The sequence below is a fragment of the Manis javanica genome, chromosome 10 (genome assembly GCF_040802235.1).
Source record: "Manis javanica isolate MJ-LG chromosome 10, MJ_LKY, whole genome shotgun sequence".
NCBI classification, from domain to species: Eukaryota; Metazoa; Chordata; class Mammalia; order Pholidota; family Manidae; genus Manis; species Manis javanica.
The window spans coordinates 112,770,052-112,789,512 of NC_133165.1; the positions used below are offsets into that span (position 1 = coordinate 112,770,052).

Sequence of the window (19,461 nt, forward strand, 5' to 3'; positions counted from 1 at the left end):
AGCCCTCTGTCCCCAGCACGTGCCGCGGGTGCACTCTCAGCACCCTGTCATACCCCACACTCCCGCATTCGGACAGCCCAGCTTTCTGTACTCTCCGCTAGACCTACAGCGCTTTCAGGACAGGGAGGGCCGTCCTTATCCCTGTCCCCCAGGGCCTGACAGTGTGCTGTCCGTTAATGTTGACTTAATGTTGGAAGATTTTTCTGTTGGGTAAATGCAGACTCAGGGAAGTTCTGACCAGCTCAAGGTCACGGGGCTCGTCACTCCGGAGTCGGGCCTGGAACCTCGGAGACTCGGGGCCCTAGGGGCGCCCGCTCCGGGGCAGAACCGCGCTGAGACGGCGCAACATCCCAACCACCGCGTGACTCAGGCACGCGCACCGCCGCCCGCCGCTGCCACCGGCGCCCCCACCCCACCTCGCCCTGGTCTGGAGGGTAAGGGCCGGGAGAGGGAGCAGGAGGAACCCCGGGCCTGGATGCGGGCACCTTCCCCGGCCTGGCATCCCGGGCCTGCAGGCACAGCGCGCCCGCGCGCCTCCTGGGCCGCCCGCAGCCTGGCCCTGGTGCCCGTCCCGCGTGCGGCCCAGCGGGGAGCGGGTGCGGCGCGGGCGCCGCGGGAGGGGGAGGGGCCCTCGGCGGGGCAGCGGGCGCGCGGGTCACGTGGTGCGGTGGCAGCGGCGGCGGCGGCGGCGGCGGCGGCGACATCGGTTGCGCGGGCAGGGGCGGCGCGGTGCCGAGCGAGCAGAGGCGACGTCTCGAGCGGGCGCGGCAGCGCGGGGCGCAGGGGCGGCGCGGCCGGGCCCCGGGCGGGGCGGGTGGGCGGAGAGCGCCGAGGGGCGAGGCCCGGCTGCAGGGCCGGTCGGCCCGGGAGGAGCCCGCGCCCCGCTCAGCCTTGCAGCCCCGCGCCCTGAGCATCCCCCCGGAGGAACGGAAACAAAGGAGGATTCATGTCCAAAGGTAGGGCGGCCGGCCGGGCCACCGGCGTCCACTGAGAGGAGGATGCGGCCCCGAAAGGGCTGGAGGTGCTACCAAGGGGGAGGGTTGCTGCGCCGAGGAGCCCACGCGCGGTAACACGCACACACGGTGGCACACACCCCAAGACATGCATGCCTGGAGAACGTATGCAGGATAGAGGGGAGATACAGGAACCCACGGACACGCCAAGCAGGGACCCAGATGCGCACAGAAAGCCCCACGCTCGTGCAAACACACGCACACACGCAGAGGAATCAGGGCCACCTACCGCGGGGTAAGAGACCTGTGCGCTGACACATGGACCCCTTCCCCCACACTCAGGCACACACGGAGATGGGTACCGGCTGGTGGTCTCCAAGGGAACTCGGCCTCCAGAGGACTGGAATGGGGGCAGGGGGTGTCCCAGGGCCCTTAGCTCCTGCAGATGGGAAAGGACCAAGATATTTTGTGTGGTCTTTTTCTGAGTGCCAGGGCGGGAGCTGGAGTGGACTGGAATTGCCTTGAGGGTGGGGGTGGGGTCCTGAAGGCTGCTAGGTGCTGGGGAAGATCTCCCCTCAGGAAGGAAGGAAGAGCTGCCCTCCCAGCCCTGTACCCCCACCACTGAGCCAAGGAGGCAGGTGCTATTCAGGAAAGGTCCCCTCCCCCTGCTGCCACCTTCCCAACAGAGGGGTGGGGTCCCCCAGCCAGACAAAGACGAAGCTATTTATTTGCCTGTAAAAGAAAGCACCAGGGTCCTTGCTTGGCATGGGGATGGGGGGTGCGGTTTCTGTGCAGGACTCAGCCAGAGCCGAGCCAGGTGGACGAGATGCCTCTCCCTGAAGCACGGATGGAGCAGGTGGCTCTTGGCAGGGGTGTTGCAGACAGATCCTGTCTCCTCGAGAGGCCCTTGGAGAGATGGGAGCTTAGGAGGGGCCCCAAGAACCATCTAGGCAGGATGCCATGCTGGGGCTACATCCTGCTGTGACCCCATCCTGAGCTCTTCCTCACCTTTGGGAAGCGCTCCTCCAGTTCCTGTTGCAGGGGAGGGAAAGGTCTGTCCCCTTGACTGTGGCCTACAGAAGAGCCGTTTGCAAGCTGGGGGTCAGCTGCTCTGCAAATGGAGCAGCATCTGAGGAAGGAGAAAGGCAAAGGTTCTGAAGTGATAACTCCGTCTCAGGCAGACATCATTCATTCGTCGCTGAGTGCCTGTGTTATGCTGGGCACATTGAAGCACATAGATGCATAGGACATGGTCCCTGCTGAAGGAAGGGTGGGAGCCAGCATATGTTCAGTAATTTATGCCCATGCTTTTGCATAACCTTCACAGCAACTCAGCAAGGTATGTTTTCTGAGGAGAAAATTTTCCTGAGGGGAAAATTGAGGCTATAGGGGTCACCCAGCTGGGAGTCAAGTCTAGGCCAGCTGCCCATCTGGGTTAGCATGGCAGGACCAGGGGAGCTGTGGGGCAGAGGATGGAGCTACAGAATTCGACTCAAGAACAGCATTTGTCCTGCGCCCTGGAGGTCTTTGTGTATTTGTCAGCCACCCTCACCAGGCAGTGGGCCCTCAGGGGCAAGGAACTTGTGTAGGATCCCAAAATGCCTTTGGTATTCACTCTAAGGTTTAGCTGGAGTAGGTTTGCACTTGACAGAATATGGAATTGCCTGGATGGATAAATGGAACAGATGAATGGATGAATGTGATGAGTACCAAGGCAGTCAGTGGGCAAAGCAGCATGAAGGAGGCATCCCCATTGGAGGGAAAGCAGAGGCTTTCCTGAGAGGTGCTCTTGAGCTGAGTGGTGAAAACGGAGTAGGGGTTAGCAAGGAGCTGGATGGGCAAGGGGTCTTCCAGCAAAGTCTGTGATGGGGTGAGCTGCTGCACGCTTAGAGCACTTGCGGCTGATGGGTGGCTGTTAGCATGTGCTTGGCATGTAATTGGCATGTAGTTGGGAAGGGTGGCTTGCCAGCAGGTGCTCTAGGCAGTATGCACATAGGTGCTAGTAGGTGCCTACTGGAAGGATGAGGGTGAGAGATCTGCTCATGTGCGGGCCCTGCAGCAAGCCTGCCGTGGTGCCTCAAAGTTGCCTGGGAATCTGGTAGGCAGACCCCTTCTCAAAACCAGGGTGTGAATTTGGGGAGTGTGCTTTTTGGGTGCTGCATTTGATGGGCCAGGGCTGAGCAGTCCATGATGGGGACACCCACGTTAGAAGAACATTAAAAAAATATACATAAAAAATACAAGACTCACTGTCCACGTCTGTAAAATAGACATTCCCCCCACTCCCCACAGATGGATCTATCTCACAACATAGGTTGTGGAGACCAGAAGGGCTCAGCTGAAGAGGCATGAGGGAAATGGAAAGGGCCAGCCACGTGAGCGGCTGCACAGGGGAAATGCGCACCGACCCCAGTGCAGGTATGCTGAACGGGGCTCCAGAGCCACGTGTGAGAGCGGAGGAGCAGCCGGGCTGTGAGAGTCAGCTGCTGTGGCTGAGCCAACCTTGCTGCCGTCTGGAGCTGCCTGCCTGGCAACAGCTTCCTGGGAGCAGGAAGGAGACCGGCCAGGCCCCAGGGAAGTTCCGAGGCTTCGTCAGATTGCCTGTGCCTGGGAGTGACAGGGAAAGAACAGCTGCCCATTGGCGGGGAGTCTTGCCAGCACCAGGGGAAGGCCTAGGTGGTGGTGGTACAAGAACAGACTCCTGGCTGGGTTTGGGGGTGGGAGAGGGAGGCACTCCTGTCCCCTCTCCCTCTGGCCCATCTGCTGCTCCATCAGTCTGCCTGTAAGCCTGAGACTGCAGGGCAGTAACCATGAACCATAGGATCTAGAACGACAAAACCGGAAGGGGTCCTCAGGAGAACTGGAATCCAATTACTCTGCTGTGTAATCAGCATCCAGGCCACCTCCCTTTAAGGAGTGATTTCCCCTGCCCCGCGATGTCTCGCCTCCTGACAGCCTGGTGAACTCGAAAGGGGTGGGGGCAGGGGTGCTTCTAGGCATCACATCTCAGTGCTCTCCACAGCCTGGATCACGATCCTAACCAGTTTGCACTTGAGGAAGCAGGCTACAGGGGGAGGGGGTTCACCCAAATCCACAGAGCGGGCAAGTGTAGCAGAACCAGGCTCATCCCACTTCTCACACACCCCTTTTATGGATGGGGAGATGAACTTGCTCCATTCTGAGACCTACCCTGGTGGACAGAGGCGTGATGAGGAAACACACAGATTTCTCCTGTGTGTGTGAACATAGCCATGATTAGCCAGACCCAGAGGGATGCCTGCCTTTCCCCACTGGAGAAGGGCTGTTTCCTCAGTCACTCTTTCTTCTACCACTCACCATCCTAAGAACAACACACTGATCATCTCCGGCAAGTTACCGCCCGCACCTGGGTCTCATCCTGTCCCTACTGGTCAAAAGGAGAGACTTGTTCCACCCACAGATTCAGAAGTATAGCTAGGCGGGTGTCTGGGGCTCCTCAGGGACAGAGCCCCCCACTCTGCCGGGTGCTCAGGGAGCTGAGGGGACACTGAGGCTGGGGAACAAGAGTGATGCTCATTCTGAGGAGAGAGGGTCGCCCTATTTGCTTCTAAAAACCACACTGACAGTCAGTAGGTGCTGGGCTTGTGCACTAGAGGTGGGACTCTGGCCTGAACATCCCAGCATTCTCTGACACCCACGGTTCTCTTGGGGGATGTTGCCCCAGGGGACGTTTGGCACTGTTTAGAGAAATTTCGGGGTGTCATAATGGGGGCTACTACTGGCATCTAGTAGTGGCCAGGGATGCCATCCTACAATGTACAGGACAGCTCCCCCCAACAAATGTAATAGTGCCAAGGTGGAGAAAGCCCTGAATTGGACACACAGATGTGCTGCTTTCGAGAGTGAGAGTATTTCAAAGTGCCCCCTGCGACTGGGGGAAATGGGCAGTGGTCCAGAGTTTGTATCAGACTTGCTCTGCATTCCTAGACAAGTAGATAAGTCCTTTCCCCTATAGGCCTGACCCTTCACCTATGAAATGGGGGACCCATCTGACATCTCAAGTCCCATCCAGTCCCAACTCTGCACGATTCCACATCACGAGACTGGCACTGTGGCTTCCACGTGACCTCTGCTTTCCTCCAGCTCACTCGTCTCATCTCGGCTTTGCAGGGCTCCCCGAGACCAGGACGGACGCAGCCATGTCAGAGCTGGTGCCTGAGCCCAGGCCTAAGCCAGCTGTGCCCATGAAGCCCGTCAGCATCAACTCAAGCCTTCTGGGCTACATTGGCATTGACACCATCATCGAGCAGATGCGCAAGAAGACCATGAAGACCGGGTTCGACTTTAACGTCATGGTCGTCGGTACGGAAGGTCCTGATGGCAGCAGTACCGAGGACCCCACTTCTTCCCCTTAGGGTGGCCTCAGCCCTTGCTTCTCTAGGAGGAGCTCTTTCTGGGAGGGCAGACTTCACGGTGCTGATCACGAAGGCCTAGCCTTCTTCTCCCCTCAGGCTGGCTGGCCCAGGGGAGGGAACTTTGGGGGGTGGACAGCCGGGCCCCGTCACAGCTGGGTGGACGTAGGCAGCCTCTGAGCCGTGCTCAGCCTGCTTTCCGACTGGGGCCTGGGGGGCTCATCAGTGTCATTCCCACCTTCAGGACGGGTGGAGGGTGGTCTTATTTCTGATCCTTTGTAGTGCTTTCAAGCTTAGAGTTCCCAGGACATTGATTGGTCGCTAAGCAGTGTCACGTGGTCACGGGGTGTGCGAGCAGGAAGGGGCCTTTGCCCGGCCTCAGCGATCCGGGCCCCATCCTTCCTTCTCCCTTCTCCCCCAGTTCCATCAGTCATCAAGTCCTGTCAGTTTTACCTCGTAAATATCTGTCGCGGCTGTCCCTGTCTCTCCCTCGCCGCCGCCACCCCGCGCCGAGCTGGGACTCTCACCTGACTCGGTGCTGCTCGGGGAAGAGCCGCTGGGCCAGAGCGCACGCCGGATGGAAGTCTCGCTATAGAAACCTCAGTTGGACTAAACAGTGTGCTGAGCGGCACAGATGATTTACTTTCTGGTGCAGACTTCTTATCTCAAGAACCAGTAGTATATGGTTCACGGACCCTGGCCGCAGGTCCCACTTTGGGTGGCACCGACCCTCCTGGTTCTGTCACCTTCCCCCTTCAACCCCTTGTCCACCGGTGACCAAACACTTCTTTTCTGCAAAGCTTCTCAAGTCACCCTCCTACTTAAACCCCTTCAGTGAGCCTCAGGGTTTACGCTCCGAGTCGGCCTGGTACTGCCTGCCTGCCCCTCGCCTCCTACCACTTCCCACGTAGCACCGTGCTCCTCACAAGGAGCAGTCCTCCTGCACTTGCCATGCTCTTTCCTACTCTGAGCCTTTGCGTGGGCGGTTTCCTGTGTCTAGAACCCCCTTCCAGCTTCTCATGGGCCATTCGAAGTCACTCTTCGGGTTTCAGCTTAGCTGTTGCTTCTTCCTAGAAGTCCTCCTTGGTTTCAGAGCATGGATTAGAATCCCCTCAGTAGGCTGTTATAATATCCTAAGCTCTCTTCACAGCGATCTCTTCCGTGCAGCACACTGTCTGTATTTGCTTCTGTTTTGGTCTCCTCACACTAAACAGCTCCTGAGGGTAAGGATGACATCTATCACCACTCTGCCTCCAATTTTAGCACAGCACCTGGCACGCAAGGATATTTAATGAATAGATGACCTTAGACAATATCTGGATGGAGAATGGCAAGTACAAGACGCATGGGCTACTTCTCTCCCCAGCACCGCCACGGCGGGCAGTCGTTGGTCAGTCACAGCCCACGTTCTGCCCTGAGCCAGGGCATAGCCTTCTTAACATTTTGGTTTTGGTGGCTACCACCAGTTGATCAGTTCGCATGAGAAATGTACCTTATTTGCCATCCCTTGTCTTAGCCAGCTCCCTCCCTACCATGTAATCAGTGAAGACACTGGGCGGGCAGTCGTGGCTGGTCCAAGGCCTCCAGGAGACACCACAGTCGGGTCTGGAGCCGTAGGCTGTTACCTCCTGCCTGGTCCTTCTCAGATATCCCACAGGGACGCTCTAGACCAGCACTTCTGTCTTTACCGTGCAGAGGATCACCTGGAGGGCCTGTTCAGATGCAGATTCTGAATCACCGGGCTGAGGTGGGGCCTGGGATCCTGCGTTTCCTATGAGCTCCCAGATGGTGCATCAGTTGCAAGATTTGCTGCGCGACTCATGCACATTTGAGGAGCACTGCCCAGACCAGTGGTTCTCAATTGCCTCTGGTTGTGGAGCTCCACCTTGGAATGAAGTCTCCTGTAGAACTGTGTCTGAAAAACAGGTCTGAGGGAGCTGCAGCGAATGAGGTAGCCTCCTCCACCTCACAGGGCCTCCAGGCATTCATCTCGAGATCTAACCGCTACTCTCGAGTAAAGAGTGGCTGTGGAGCCAAGGGGCTCCTTGGGCTCAAGTTCAGGTCTTGGATTTATTAGTTATGTTACCTTGCACACATTTCATGTTAGGTGGAGATTAATCTCTCTGGACCACTTCTCTGGGGATAAAGGTGGCTCTGCATTGGGAGGGGGGGCTCACAGTGCTGATGTAAAGGCCCATTTTACTAAGGGGACGTGAACATGCATCTGCCCTGAGGCAGTATCAGAATGCAAAGTCATTCTGTTACTCCTCTGAGTATTAAAGACTAGAAACTTCAGTCAAGCAAAATCAAAACAAAAAGCCACCATGCTAGACAAATGCGGAGGTTATCCCTTGTTCCAGTGGTCCTGTGACTCCAGGAAGGAGACTGTGGAACCCAGCTGACGTTCCCCAAGCCCTGTGCATCCGAGCTCCCCTCCCTGCTCAGCCCGGCCCACCCCAGTGAGCACCCAAACCGGGGCGTGGCCTGGCTCGAGGCTCCGGAATCCTGTGAGCCCCCGGGGGAGTTATTAGGCTCCGGAGGGGGACAGGGGCTCTCCCTGCCTCCTCATCCCCCTCTTGTCTTGCTGCAGGTCAGAGTGGGCTGGGCAAGTCAACGCTAGTCAACACACTCTTCAAATCCCAGGTGAGCCGCAAGGCCTCCAGCTGGAACCGGGAGGAGAAGATTCCCAAGACAGTAGAGATCAAAGCCATTGGACATGGTGAGGACCAGGCAGGGACCTGTGGGCATTGCTCAGAGGGGCCTCTGCCAGGAAGGGGAGAGAGGGGGCTTACTGGGGAGTGAGACAAATGAAAGGCGGCGGCCTCAAGGCAGAGTAGACAGAAGTCCTGAACTCTATGGAGCAACTCCTCAGATGCAAGTCCAGAAAAGGGAGGGAGGGGATTAGAAAGGAGAGCAGTGAGGTTTGAGCTGGACAATAAAGTGTGAATGGGGTTTAGACAGGCAGAAGGACGTCAGGAGGCCATCCCAGGTGCAGGGAACAGCATGAACAAAGTTAGGAGAGTTAGGAGAGACCCTGAACTTGACTTTCCCAGTAATTGGTTCTGAAGAAGGAAGGAGCCTGGGTCTCCCTGGCTGGTAGGCAGCAGGGCACCTGGCATCAGCTGGGAGAGTGACCTCCCTGTGTCCTTTCTGTTCACCGCAGTGATAGAGGAAGGTGGTGTCAAGATGAAGCTGACCGTCATCGACACCCCAGGCTTTGGAGATCAGATCAACAATGAAAACTGGTATATGTCTGCCCGTGAGATTTCCACCCTAAAGACTCTGCAAGGGAGATACTGAACACAAGGAGATCCATTCATGCTGAGAACCATCCGTGCCCTATGCTGAGGGGTCAAGCAGGAAGACTTGCTTTAGGAGAGAGGGGGTCTATGCGGGGGCAAGGGGAGAGGCCCAGGTGGGGGCCAGTCATGGGGTGGAGCGGGACGGTACAGAGGGAGTTTGGGCCGTGGGATTTCATGGAGCAGCAGCAGATCTGTCACAGGTAAGGCAGACAGAATGGGGAACCGGGGTGCAAATCCAGGCTGACCTGGAGGCGGAGGCAGAGGGCTTGCCCTGTGGGCCAGAGGTCATAACCCGGATGGAGATAGAAGGAGTGAAAATCAGGAGGGAGGGGAGTTCCCACGAGGAGAGAGGCCCTGGGGATCTGCAGTCAGTGTCCAGTCAAGGAGAGTGAAATACGCTGCCCAAAATGTGGCTGGAAGGTTCCTGGCAGAGGCTTGCTCCCAGGCAGGGGTGGAGACCACTGTGTCTCTGTGGGGAAGCTGGGGTCTGCCACAGACAGGCAGGCCACCGAACAACACAACTTAGAACAGTCTTAGAAAAGCAGTTGCCCTTGTCTCTGGTTATGTGCATGCTCACTGATGCATCATGGTGACAGCGAACTCCTACATGATTGATACGTTCTATGTGCCGTTGCTGTGTTCTTTCTAATCCTCACATGAATACCTCCAGGCCCCTATTGTTACTGCCACTTTCCTTATGAGGAACAGTCTCAGAGGGGCAGAGCTCCAGCTCAGGAGTAGAGGAGGGGGAAGTGTGTATTGCTTTCTGGAGTGGGACGGGGTCTGCAGGTTCCTGTAGCCCAGTCAGGATGCTGGGTCCCCAGGGGAGCACTAGCCTGGCTAACAAGGAAAGCTGTCCATGGGGGGCTGAGGGAGAATGGTCAACATGTACCCTAGACCCTCCAGGGGAGGCAGGAAAGGAGATGGCTGTGTGGGGACAGCTACCTGGCCCTGCCCGGGATGAGTTCCCAGGTCCTGTGCCTCTGAACTCCCATCTGCTTTCTTCCCCCTGCAGCTGGGAACCCATTGAGAAGTACATCAACGAACAGTATGAGAAGTTCCTGAAGGAGGAGGTGAACATTGCCAGGAAGAAACGCATCCCTGACACTCGAGTCCACTGCTGCCTCTATTTCATCTCCCCCACGGGACACTCGTAAGTACTGGTCCTGTCTCAGGGCTGGGCTGTCTCTAGTTTGCATCACCTGTGCCCATTTTGCAGAGGGTAACCCATACATGGACTGGCTGGGGAGGGCCAGGGGGGCCCCAGTATAGGCATGGCCTTGTGAGTCCCCAGACTTTCTCCAAGAAAGTCTGGCTTTCTCACCAGGAGAGTAAAGCTGACCAGCGTCAGCCCCTTGCTGCTCTTTGGTGTTCCGGCACCACGACCCTGCACCCGCAGAGAAGCCAGTGTATGTGAGCAGAGGGCTCCTCACCTTTTCTGTAGATACTGCTTTGCACAGGCTGGGGTGGGGGCAGCAAGGAGGGTGAAATGGGAGGGGCAGGGCTACTGGATTGGGGCTGGTGCTTGGGGCAGGGTGTGGGGCCCAGCTGTAGGCATTGGAGGGTGGCCAGCCCAGCACGAGGGGCCGAGTGTCTCGAGATGAAAGCAGGCAACAAGCAGGGGGTGCTGGGGCCTCTGTCTGTGGGACACAGGTGGGGCTCCATGATAGGGGGTGCTGGCAGAGGATGGAGAGATCCAAGCAGCCCCCCATTGGCAGAGGTCTCATAACTTACTTCTAAGTCCAGCTGCAGGGCTAAGAGTTCAGTTTTTGAGAGGATGGATGAGGAGGGCGGGCCCCAGACTTCGGAGGAGCCAGGCACCCAGCAGGTGTTTGACGGTGGGGCCCAGGCCCTCAGTGGAAAGGTTCTTTATTCTGCCCCAGACCCTGGACCAAGGTCAGAGCAAGCCAGCACACAGCCTGCCTCATGAGTCCCTGGACTTCAGACTCAGGGCTGATTGGGCCCCAGAGCCTCGGGGAAGTGCGGCCCTCGGACAGTGGAGGGCAGGCCCCCAGCTGGGGCCCTGCAGGACCGAGTGGGGGCTGGGAGGAGGCCCAACAAGAAGTGCTGGCCCACGGGCAGAACGAGATGTACACAAGTAACCATGACACAAGGACATGCGGGAGGGGACGGCAGCTGCTCCCGGGAGAAGCCCCAGGAGGAGAGAAAGCCGTCCTGAGGAGCAGGGGGAGCAGGCTTATGGAGGGGCAGGATTTGAAGAGAAATGGAGGTGGCGGGCACGTGCGGGCCGAGCGGGGGCTGTGCTGCAGAAGGTGAGTGCGTGTCAGAGAGGAGCAGCCCCGCAGCCTCAGCCAGGCTCCCAGCCCTGTCCCCCTGTCCCAAGGGCGGCCCTGGAGTGGTGGTGGTGGCAGAGTGGGGAGGGCAAGGTGGCTCTGACACACCCCTTCTCTGGGCCCCAGCCTGCGGCCTCTCGATCTGGAGTTCATGAAACACCTCAGCAAAGTTGTCAACATCATCCCTGTCATTGCTAAGGCCGACACCATGACCCTGGAGGAGAAGTCTGAATTCAAGCAAAGGGTGAGAAGCCCCCGCCCCCTTTCCTGTTCCCAGCCCTTCCTTCCCCTCCTCTGGCCAGCTGCCTCCCCTCCGTTATTACAGCCCCAAGCCCCCTGGCCTCCCAGCTCCCCCTTACCCCTTAAAGAGGCTGGGCTGGCGGTGGTGTCTGGGGACCATTGGGGAAGAGAGGTCAGTGCGGCCTCGGGCTGCCTTCTTCCCACCTCCAGACTTACCCACCAAGACCACTGAGTACAAAACTCACCAAGAACGTGAGAAACCATGCCTCAATGTTAGGGAGCTTGCAGGACTAGAGAAATTAGCGAACTGCCTGCCAGCCCTTCCCAGATCTTCTCTGAGTTCCCTACGCTTGTTGGTTTGAGGTGGGGGAGAGAAGTACACAGACAGTTGTTGCCTTCAAGAAGCTTACGATCAAGTAGACTACTGCAGAGGTCCTGGAGAGCTTAAGGCAAACTTTGAAAGAGGGCAGACAGAGAAGCTCTGGGTGTGGGGGCAGTGGGGGTCACCTCTCTTCTTTGCAAACAGATCTAGGACCTGCAGCAGCGTGAGCACTGCCCATGTGGAACCTACTCAGAGGCGCTGCTTGTCTAAATCCTGGCCTTATGGACCCTGAGATGAGCAAGCCGCACGCCCAGACCACTCATCTCAGGCTGCGCTGTGGCAATTGTATGGCTGGGGCTTGCATTTATTCAGGGCTTTCCTGCTGCTTCAGGGCCTCAGAGTTCAGAGATGACTCGGTTATCAAAGGCTGCCTTCAGCCGTCTGACTTTAGCACACACACTCACACACACACGATTGTATGTGTGTGCACACGCGCACCCCACCAGTCTCCCTTTATCCTGACACTTGGCTACCTTGCTTCTCTTCCTTGCCTCTAGGTTCGCAAGGAGCTTGAAGTAAATGGCATTGAATTCTACCCCCAGAAGGAGTTTGATGAGGATTTGGAGGACAAGACGGAGAATGACAAAATCCGGGTGGGTGCCTGGGGCTCTGTTCATCAAACAGATGTCCCCCTTGGGACCCTTGGGGTGCATATTGTGTACTGCTTCTGTCTTCCCACCTGCTTTCTCCTTTTCATACTCCCTGCCCCACCTTGCCTGACCCAGACCAGAAGTGACATGGGAGGGTGTGAGGGCCAGGGGCCCTGGCTGACTGTGAACTCTGCACCCAGAACGCTGATGCTCCCATTCATCCCCAGACCCCACAAAGACCTCTTCTTCCCCCATCGGGCCTGGCAAAACCAGATGTCGGGTGATGGAGGGCCATAGGCGGGAACGCATCAGGCTGGGGTCTAAGGTATCTTTGTCTGGTCAGAGCTCTGCCTTAGTTTCCTCCTTTGTAAAGTGCAGGGGTCAGACTAGGTGAGTGGCTTACAGGTTTTTTTTCTCTAGAGGAACTCTTTAAAACAATTAAATGTTAGACAGAACTCCAATATAGATATAAGACATAAAGACAGCTGTTCTCAACTAAGTGGCATGGGGCACAGAGACCTGCCTTCTGAGCAGCCCCTGGGGTATCTCGTGGGAATCTGAAGGCTTCTTGTAAACCATTGGCCAGTAGGATTCCTAAGATCCCTCTCACTTCTAAACTTCTACAATTCTGTGATGTTATATCAGAAAAATCCTGAGTTCTCTTCTGGACTTCTCTGTGAACTACTGTAACCTGGGACACACCACTTACATGCTTCTGTGTTGAGTCTCCTACTCCGTCAAGGGTGGATAATCTAGCAGAAACCCTTTACCTGATGTAGCTGAGAGAGGTAACTGGTCAGTTAATTGAAAAACTTAATTCAAGTGAAGTAATCATGAAAAAATGATGCATACAGATATTAAATGTTTTAAAGTAACTATTTTGGTAAATTATTAAGTTAAAATAACTTCAAGCATATTCCTCACATTCATGAACATTCTTTCATATAGACAGAGACAAGCCTCTTTGAAGATAAATCCTCAAAGTTGCTTTTAATGCAAAAGCAACTTACCATTATCCAGTCTTTTGGAAACATTCATTTCCAGAGAAGCAACTTTCCACATTCCTCTAATGTAACAGTTAATTTATCGAATTATATTAGCATGTATACATCAGGCAGACAGACTGGGGAATAAACAGCTGGCTCTTTATACAACCCACCTAGAGGTGGCCACATCAGAAAGTGGCCTCTGAGCTCTTAGAGGTCAGCAGACATGCCTCTGCCAGTAGGTTTTAGGGGAGTCAGTGTAAAGCATCAGTTGTCTTGGCTGTCAGTTGGGTGGGCATCCTTTAAGAGAAATCTGCTATCCTAGCTAGCTCAGAGTGGTTCCGAATCAAATCAAACGTGTTAATTGTAGGATGAAAAGTACAAAACGTTCTCCAGTTGTAGGAAAGCTGACTTACTGCAGTCAGGGCTGCCAGGCAGGGGCGTAGGACCCAGGATTTCTGGCTCGCAGACCGGTGCTCTCTTTAAGAGACAAGAGCCTGGCCTTTGCCATCAGTGGGATCACCGAAAGAGTATCAGAGACGTGCAGCTGAGTGCTAACGGCCCAGGACCAAGGGCCCTCCTGCCGTGGGAGGCCCAGACTAGGAGGATGACGGGCACGTGCGTCTGCTTTGTCAGCAGGAGAGCATGCCTTTCGCGGTGGTGGGAAGTGACAAGGAGTACCAAGTGAACGGCAAGCGGGTCCTCGGCAGAAAAACTCCCTGGGGGATCATTGAAGGTAATTCAGTGCGTCTTCTGGAAGAACTGGCTGCTGATCAGTTATGCTTGTTTATTAAGCATCTGCAGGTTAAGGCAGTGTCCTAGGGTATGAGAGATGAAATGAACGCCCACACACCTGCCATAAGGAGCTTACAGTCTAATTGAGAAGGTGAGACTCACAGGCAGAAAGCCATAAAGGACCGATATAGCCCCGACCAGGGGCACTGACCCACGTGTTAAATGAGTTCATAAAGGGAGAGATTAATAGACTAGAAAAAACAGAGGAAGGTTTTCCACATGAAAGGGACAAGATCTGCCAAACTGCTGAAGGGGTGTTCAGACGTGGCCATTTTCATTTTATCATGAATGGATGAGACCTTGAGAAGGTCATAGGGATTTCTGAAAGTTTTCAAAGAACTGTTTCAATGCTTTCATTCAATATGATAACCCAGAGGGGAGCAGGGTAGGTGTGACTGTTCTCAGTGAATCAGCCCCTGAAGCCCATGAGTTAAGGCTGTAGTTTAAGTGTCCTGCCCAAGATCACGTGACTTGTTAGTGGTGAAACTTGGATATCAGACCCAGATATTTTGATTCCAAAACCAGGTTCATACCATTGTATCATGTTGTCTTTCATTTTCCCGTGACCCTTTTTTGGGGATTAAAAAAAGTTTTTTTTCTCATAATCTGCCTTGAATTGGAATTATTTATGAGAATGTCTGTCCTACCCATTGGATTGTGAGACTAGAGGATTCATGCCTTAATCCTCTTCTGCTCCCATAATTGTTGGCAAATGATTTACAAATAGGAGGCACTCAGTTTATGTTGAATTGGATTTATCATGTAGTACATGACCTTTTCAAGGTGGCTCGATTGTTATTTTCTATGTGTGTTACTGTCTTCCAATAAGATCGTAAGATCTGTAGGGATAGGAATAGTATCTTAGGCCTTGAGCAAGTTTGTTGGGCTCCCTGTATATTAATTTCCTTTTCCACAAGATGGGAAATATAATACTCCCTATTAGCTATTACTGCAGAGAATTTCAGATAATACTGTGCCATTATAGCTGCTTAATAAATATTTGTTCCATGAATAAAATTTAATGCACCAAAGGGCCAAGACAAGCCACTTGGGAAGGGTTGCAATAGCCTGTCCTGTGGCTTGCTCCTGAAAGTCTCCCTGACCTGAACAGAAGTTCCCCACTGGCTGCTGGTGCATGAGTAGGTGACCACCTGCTTTGTTCTGTTTCTTTGCAGTGGAAAACCTCAACCACTGTGAGTTTGCTCTGCTTCGAGACTTTGTCATCAGGTAAGATGCACCCCTTCCCTTAGATGGCTACAGGTTAAGTGTCTTGCCCAAGGTCACATGACAGGTTTCCTTAGTTGGGGTCTGGGAGCCACCTGTTCGGATCCACTGTGTCAGTCTCCAGGTCTCTCTGACAGCGTTGTGACCAAGCTCCCGCTCCCGTCATGAAGCTACAGAGGCTGAACGAGTATCGCTGGCTCTCTGGAGCGGCTCCCAGTCATTGGGTCCAGGCCATGGAAGCAGTGTATTACCCTCACATGTGGGCTGTTTCTTCCTCCTGCCATCTCTAATTATGTCGCTGTCCCTTCTCACCCTGTGTCCTTCAGGACCCACCTCCAGGACCTCAAGGAAGTGACACATAACATTCACTATGAGACCTACAGAGCCAAGCGGCTCAATGACAATGGAGGCCTCCCTCCGGTGAGCGTGGACACAGAGGAGAGCCACAACAGTAACCCCTGACGGCCCTTTCTCTGTACCATCACGCATTGCCACTTCGCACACACATCCCCAACACCACCACCTGCCGCCTACCACCTTCTTCCTTTCTATCTGTCCCACAGGCCTGTCTGGTATTTGTGGAGTATTTTGTTTACTCTGTGTGTGTGTGTGTGTGTGTGTGTGGTGTGTGTGAAAGGGGTGAGAGTATATCTGTGTGTGTGAGCGAGTGCAAAGGGGTGAGGTATTTTCACTGTGTGTGTGTGTGTGTGTGTGTGTGTGTGTGTGTGTGTGTGAAAGGGGCGAGACTGTGTCTGTGTGTGCGCGCAGGGATGAGGTATTTCCCCTGCCCTCCCTGGAAAGTCCCTTTCAAGTCTGGTTCCTCCATGGCTGTCCATTATCTGTCTCCTTTCCTTGTATCCCAGAACAAAGCCGAGTGCCTCACTTGAGAGGTCTGGGGGAGGTTTCATTTACAAATTATGGGAGCAGGTGAGCCACAGGTAACTCTTTCTTATCTCTGAATCCGCCCACCACACTGGGACCGCAGAGATTCTCCCAGGACAGGCTGTGGAGTCAGACCCGGGAGGGGCGGGGAGTCGAGGGGTTAACCCTCCCATCAGCAGGGCAGTCTGGGGGAAGGAAGGTCACGAAGAGCAGGGAAGTAGGCCAGAGTGGGCTCCCGCAGAAAGAATTCGTGCCTAGAGGTGGAGAAGAGAGCTCCACCCTTCAGTCCATGCCACCTTCACTGTCCAAAAGCTCCCATGGGTCACCGACTGCTGCCTTCCATATTCCCCTTCCCTCACCGGCCTCTGCTTCCACCTTTCCTTCACTTCTTCATCCCGCCCTCTCTAACTTCTCTCACTTCCTTTTAGACGAATCCATCTTAGCTACATTTCTGTATTTAAGAGTTAAACCTAGTCTACTTCCATAAATGACATTAGGCCACCTTCAAATCACAGCTGAAGGCATGGGACAGTACACGCTGAGATTACAAGAGAAATCAGATCCATAGCAAGGAAGAGGAAAGAGAGTCGTTGCGGTTGAGTGCTGGAATTGGCCCCGAGCTTGTGGGCAGCTGGACAGAGGAGGAAATGTTGAGTTTATGCAGTCCCAATGTTCAGTTAAAAAGGCACATGCATTGGTCAGGTGAGAAAAACTTTTTTTAGGCATTAAGTACTAGAAGAACCAAGTCCAAGGATGTGTCAAGAACAAAATACATTATTTGTCTTTTCCAGTGGTTTGGCTTCAGAGACAAATTTTAAATGACACCTCCCCTTTCTCCATCTGGATCCTCCCCCCTTGCTGCTGGCCTCTCTGTTGCTCCCTTCGCCCCAGATGTGCTTGACGCCCACACACTTATTTTCCATTCTCTCTCACTCTTGTGCTGAAGCTAATGCACTTTTGTCTGTTTATCTGTCTTTCTCCACTTTTCCCTCCTGACTCCTTAGACATTCCTGGTATATCCACAATCATACATTTAGCTTTTTCTCATCCTTCCCTTCAGCTCTGTATTTATTATTGCATATTTCTCCTGTTTGTTTTGCACCCAAATTGCTCTTTCTCCCTTTAGTCTATGAGGTGGCTGACATTTGGGGCTGGGGAAACAATTTTGCCTCAGACAAGGGAAAACACCATGTGGAACAGTTTACAATAACCTCCTATAGCCTCCTGCTCCATCTCCTGGTCCAACCCTAGGGGTTTTACTGGTCCTCTACAGATTCCAGCATTTATAGTCCCTTATCACTCAGGTGCTAGGAAAACGTATAGGCCAAGACCGAGATTGGGTGGACCAGACCAAAGAGGTGGGTGATCTGATAACTAGTGACCCCAAATCTATGGTCTCAGTCTTTCCTGGAGGCCCTACCAATCTGACCCATATCCTCTGTCACCCACACAGTTACTCCAGGGTAGGCACCTGTTAGGAATAGAGCCGCAGTGGGCTTGGAGCCTACAGGTTGCTATGTTTCAACGGAAGTGAGATCCCTGGCTCACAGAGTGAGCAGCCTCCTATGGCGATGCGGGCCTGGATACCAGGACTAGCGGGGAAGGCCTGAGGGCTGGTGTGAGGCTGAGTAGGAGAACGATGCTTGGAGCCCCTAAACCATGATCTCAGCCTCCCTGGAGAAGCTGTTTTGTATGTCTGCTGCCAGCTGCTGGTCTCTACATGCTCAACCATTCTCAACCCCCCTGCAGGGAGAAGGCCTCCCGGGCACTGCCCTTGCACCTGTACCAGCCACCCCCTGCCCCACTGCTGAATGAAGGCCATTTCAAGTGCTGCTTCTCCCTCCATTCCTCTCAGCTGGTGTTGCTGCAGGGCCACACCCTTTTCAGAGTTGTGCTTGTCCAGCCCACCTCCACAGCCCCTCTCAGCACAGCACGTGGAAGGGACAGTTGCTTCCTCCATTTAGCCAACGCCCCTGTCCTCCCAGGGGAATGGAGTTTTCACCAGCACTGCCCTCCATCGTCTTTGTCAGCCCATGTGTAGGATGAAAGAACGTATCAAGAGCTTCTTCTGCCCTTCCAAGCCCAAACCAGCTACTTGTACCCATCTCCGGGGGAAATAACATTGCTCCCCGTCCATTCATCCACATAAGCTACTCTTGGCTTTCTTACAGGAGCAAGAAAGCAACTTTTCTGCTTGTCAGATGCATTGGGGTCAGCTGTGTGAGCCCTGATGGGGGACGAGGGTGTCTCCTTCATTGCTTAAAGCTTATTTATAAGATCGGTCACTACTGATGTGGTGGAGCAAGGCCTAGGATTCCGTTTTTTTTAATTGCAACTTGTGACTGGCCCAGAGTATGGTTTCACACTCTTCCCGCCCCATAACGTAGCCACTTAGGAAGAGTGGTTTTCCATAAGAGGCATTTCTGGAGTTCACTTCCTTATCCTCAGACTTTAAAAAAGAACTACAGACAGACACAAAACTCCAGGAAGCTGTGATATGTGAATTGTAGGAAGTAAAAATGCACCCTTTTGTCCATTTAGCAATAAGAAGGATCTCTTACCATCCACCTTGCCTACTCCTACCCCTCACCTCCACCCCGTCAATGTGAGTAGTGAATTAGCCTGGCCACAGTTGGTCACTGTAGGCTAGTGGGAAATACCCAATGGAGGGAAAAGCCCCCCATTGGATGCATGAATGTTTGCGAATGTCGGCTACCACTGCCCCACAAACTGTCTTTATGGAATTATCCCCACCCCATCCATCTCCACCTGGACACAACTTGCTCAAAGGCTGGTGACTCATGGGCCAATCATCTACAACCAAATCCTGATGGAGCAAGAGGCCCAAGCCTAGGGGATGCAAGAACGACCCATTTCTTAAATGTTACCAGTCCCAGCCAACCTTTTGGTGACATTATGGTTAAATTTCCCAATTGAAAACAAGCCAAGAGAAAAACTGGTTATGTAAATGTTGCTAAACTTTATGTGTTGTACAACTAAACATTGCTGTTTGAATGATACCTGGCCTGTGTCTTATTTGTCCTCCTCATCCCTTGGCTAAATCACTCATTATGTCATCTCACTCACATATTGAGGGAAGACAGCATTCGTCTTGGTAAGAAGTAGCCATAGAAATTAGAGATGGAAAACATTTTGTGAGGCCAGTTCCTCTTCAGTTGGTCTGAGGCTGGATGCCAGTCTTATTCCCTGGAGTTCTGTATCCAAAATGAGTGATGGAGCTACCACACTTGACCTTGAGGGATACTGTGCTTTGCACAACCTGTCTCCTTCAATGAAAATGATGTTTATTTTCATTCAATTGATTTCCTATCTTTTCCCGTTCTTTCTCCAGAAGGCATAAAAACCAAGTCCATGAAAGCAGTGGACCCATCTTGCCTAGAGCCCTAATTTACAGTGACTAT

General features: G+C 53.9%; 1 protein-coding gene across 11 annotated transcripts; it reads left to right on the top strand.

The window, feature by feature from the left end:
• The first annotated feature begins 264 nt into the window (after window positions 1-264).
• SEPTIN3 (neuronal-specific septin-3) lies at window positions 265-19,057 on the top strand. 11 transcript variants are annotated; one of them, XM_073213944.1, is made up of 12 exons: window positions 416-434; window positions 3,246-3,371; window positions 5,103-5,303; window positions 7,935-8,063; window positions 8,508-8,589; window positions 9,662-9,799; window positions 11,067-11,184; window positions 12,060-12,155; window positions 13,775-13,874; window positions 15,109-15,160; window positions 15,484-15,577; window positions 17,789-19,057. In XM_073213944.1, exons 2-12 carry the CDS (start codon window positions 3,302-3,304, stop codon window positions 17,852-17,854), a joined length of 1,146 nt encoding a protein of 381 aa, XP_073070045.1. In that variant the 5' UTR covers window positions 416-434; window positions 3,246-3,301; the 3' UTR covers window positions 17,855-19,057. The 11 variants fall into 11 exon arrangements, with proteins under 11 accessions (XP_036862757.2, XP_073070044.1, XP_036862756.2 ...); XM_017645302.3 differs by lacking the exon at window positions 416-434 and adding an exon at window positions 797-956; XM_037006862.2 differs by lacking the exon at window positions 3,246-3,371 and having other exon boundaries at window positions 265-434; window positions 13,778-13,874.
• The last annotated feature ends 404 nt before the right edge of the window (window positions 19,058-19,461 follow it).

What these genes read in the sequence shown, in the direction of transcription:
- SEPTIN3 (XM_017645301.3), top strand. Translation starts at nt 1,176, where the DNA reads ATGCGCACAGAAAGCCCCACGCTCGTGCAAACACACGCACACACGCAG. An exon ending in CGGAGAATGACAAAATCCGG is followed by an intron (nt 12,156 to 13,774) that starts GTGGGTGCCTGG and finishes CTGCTTTGTCAG; the next exon opens with CAGGAGAGCATGCCTTTCGC. An exon ending in CTTCGAGACTTTGTCATCAG is followed by an intron (nt 15,161 to 15,483) that starts GTAAGATGCACC and finishes TGTGTCCTTCAG; the next exon opens with GACCCACCTCCAGGACCTCA.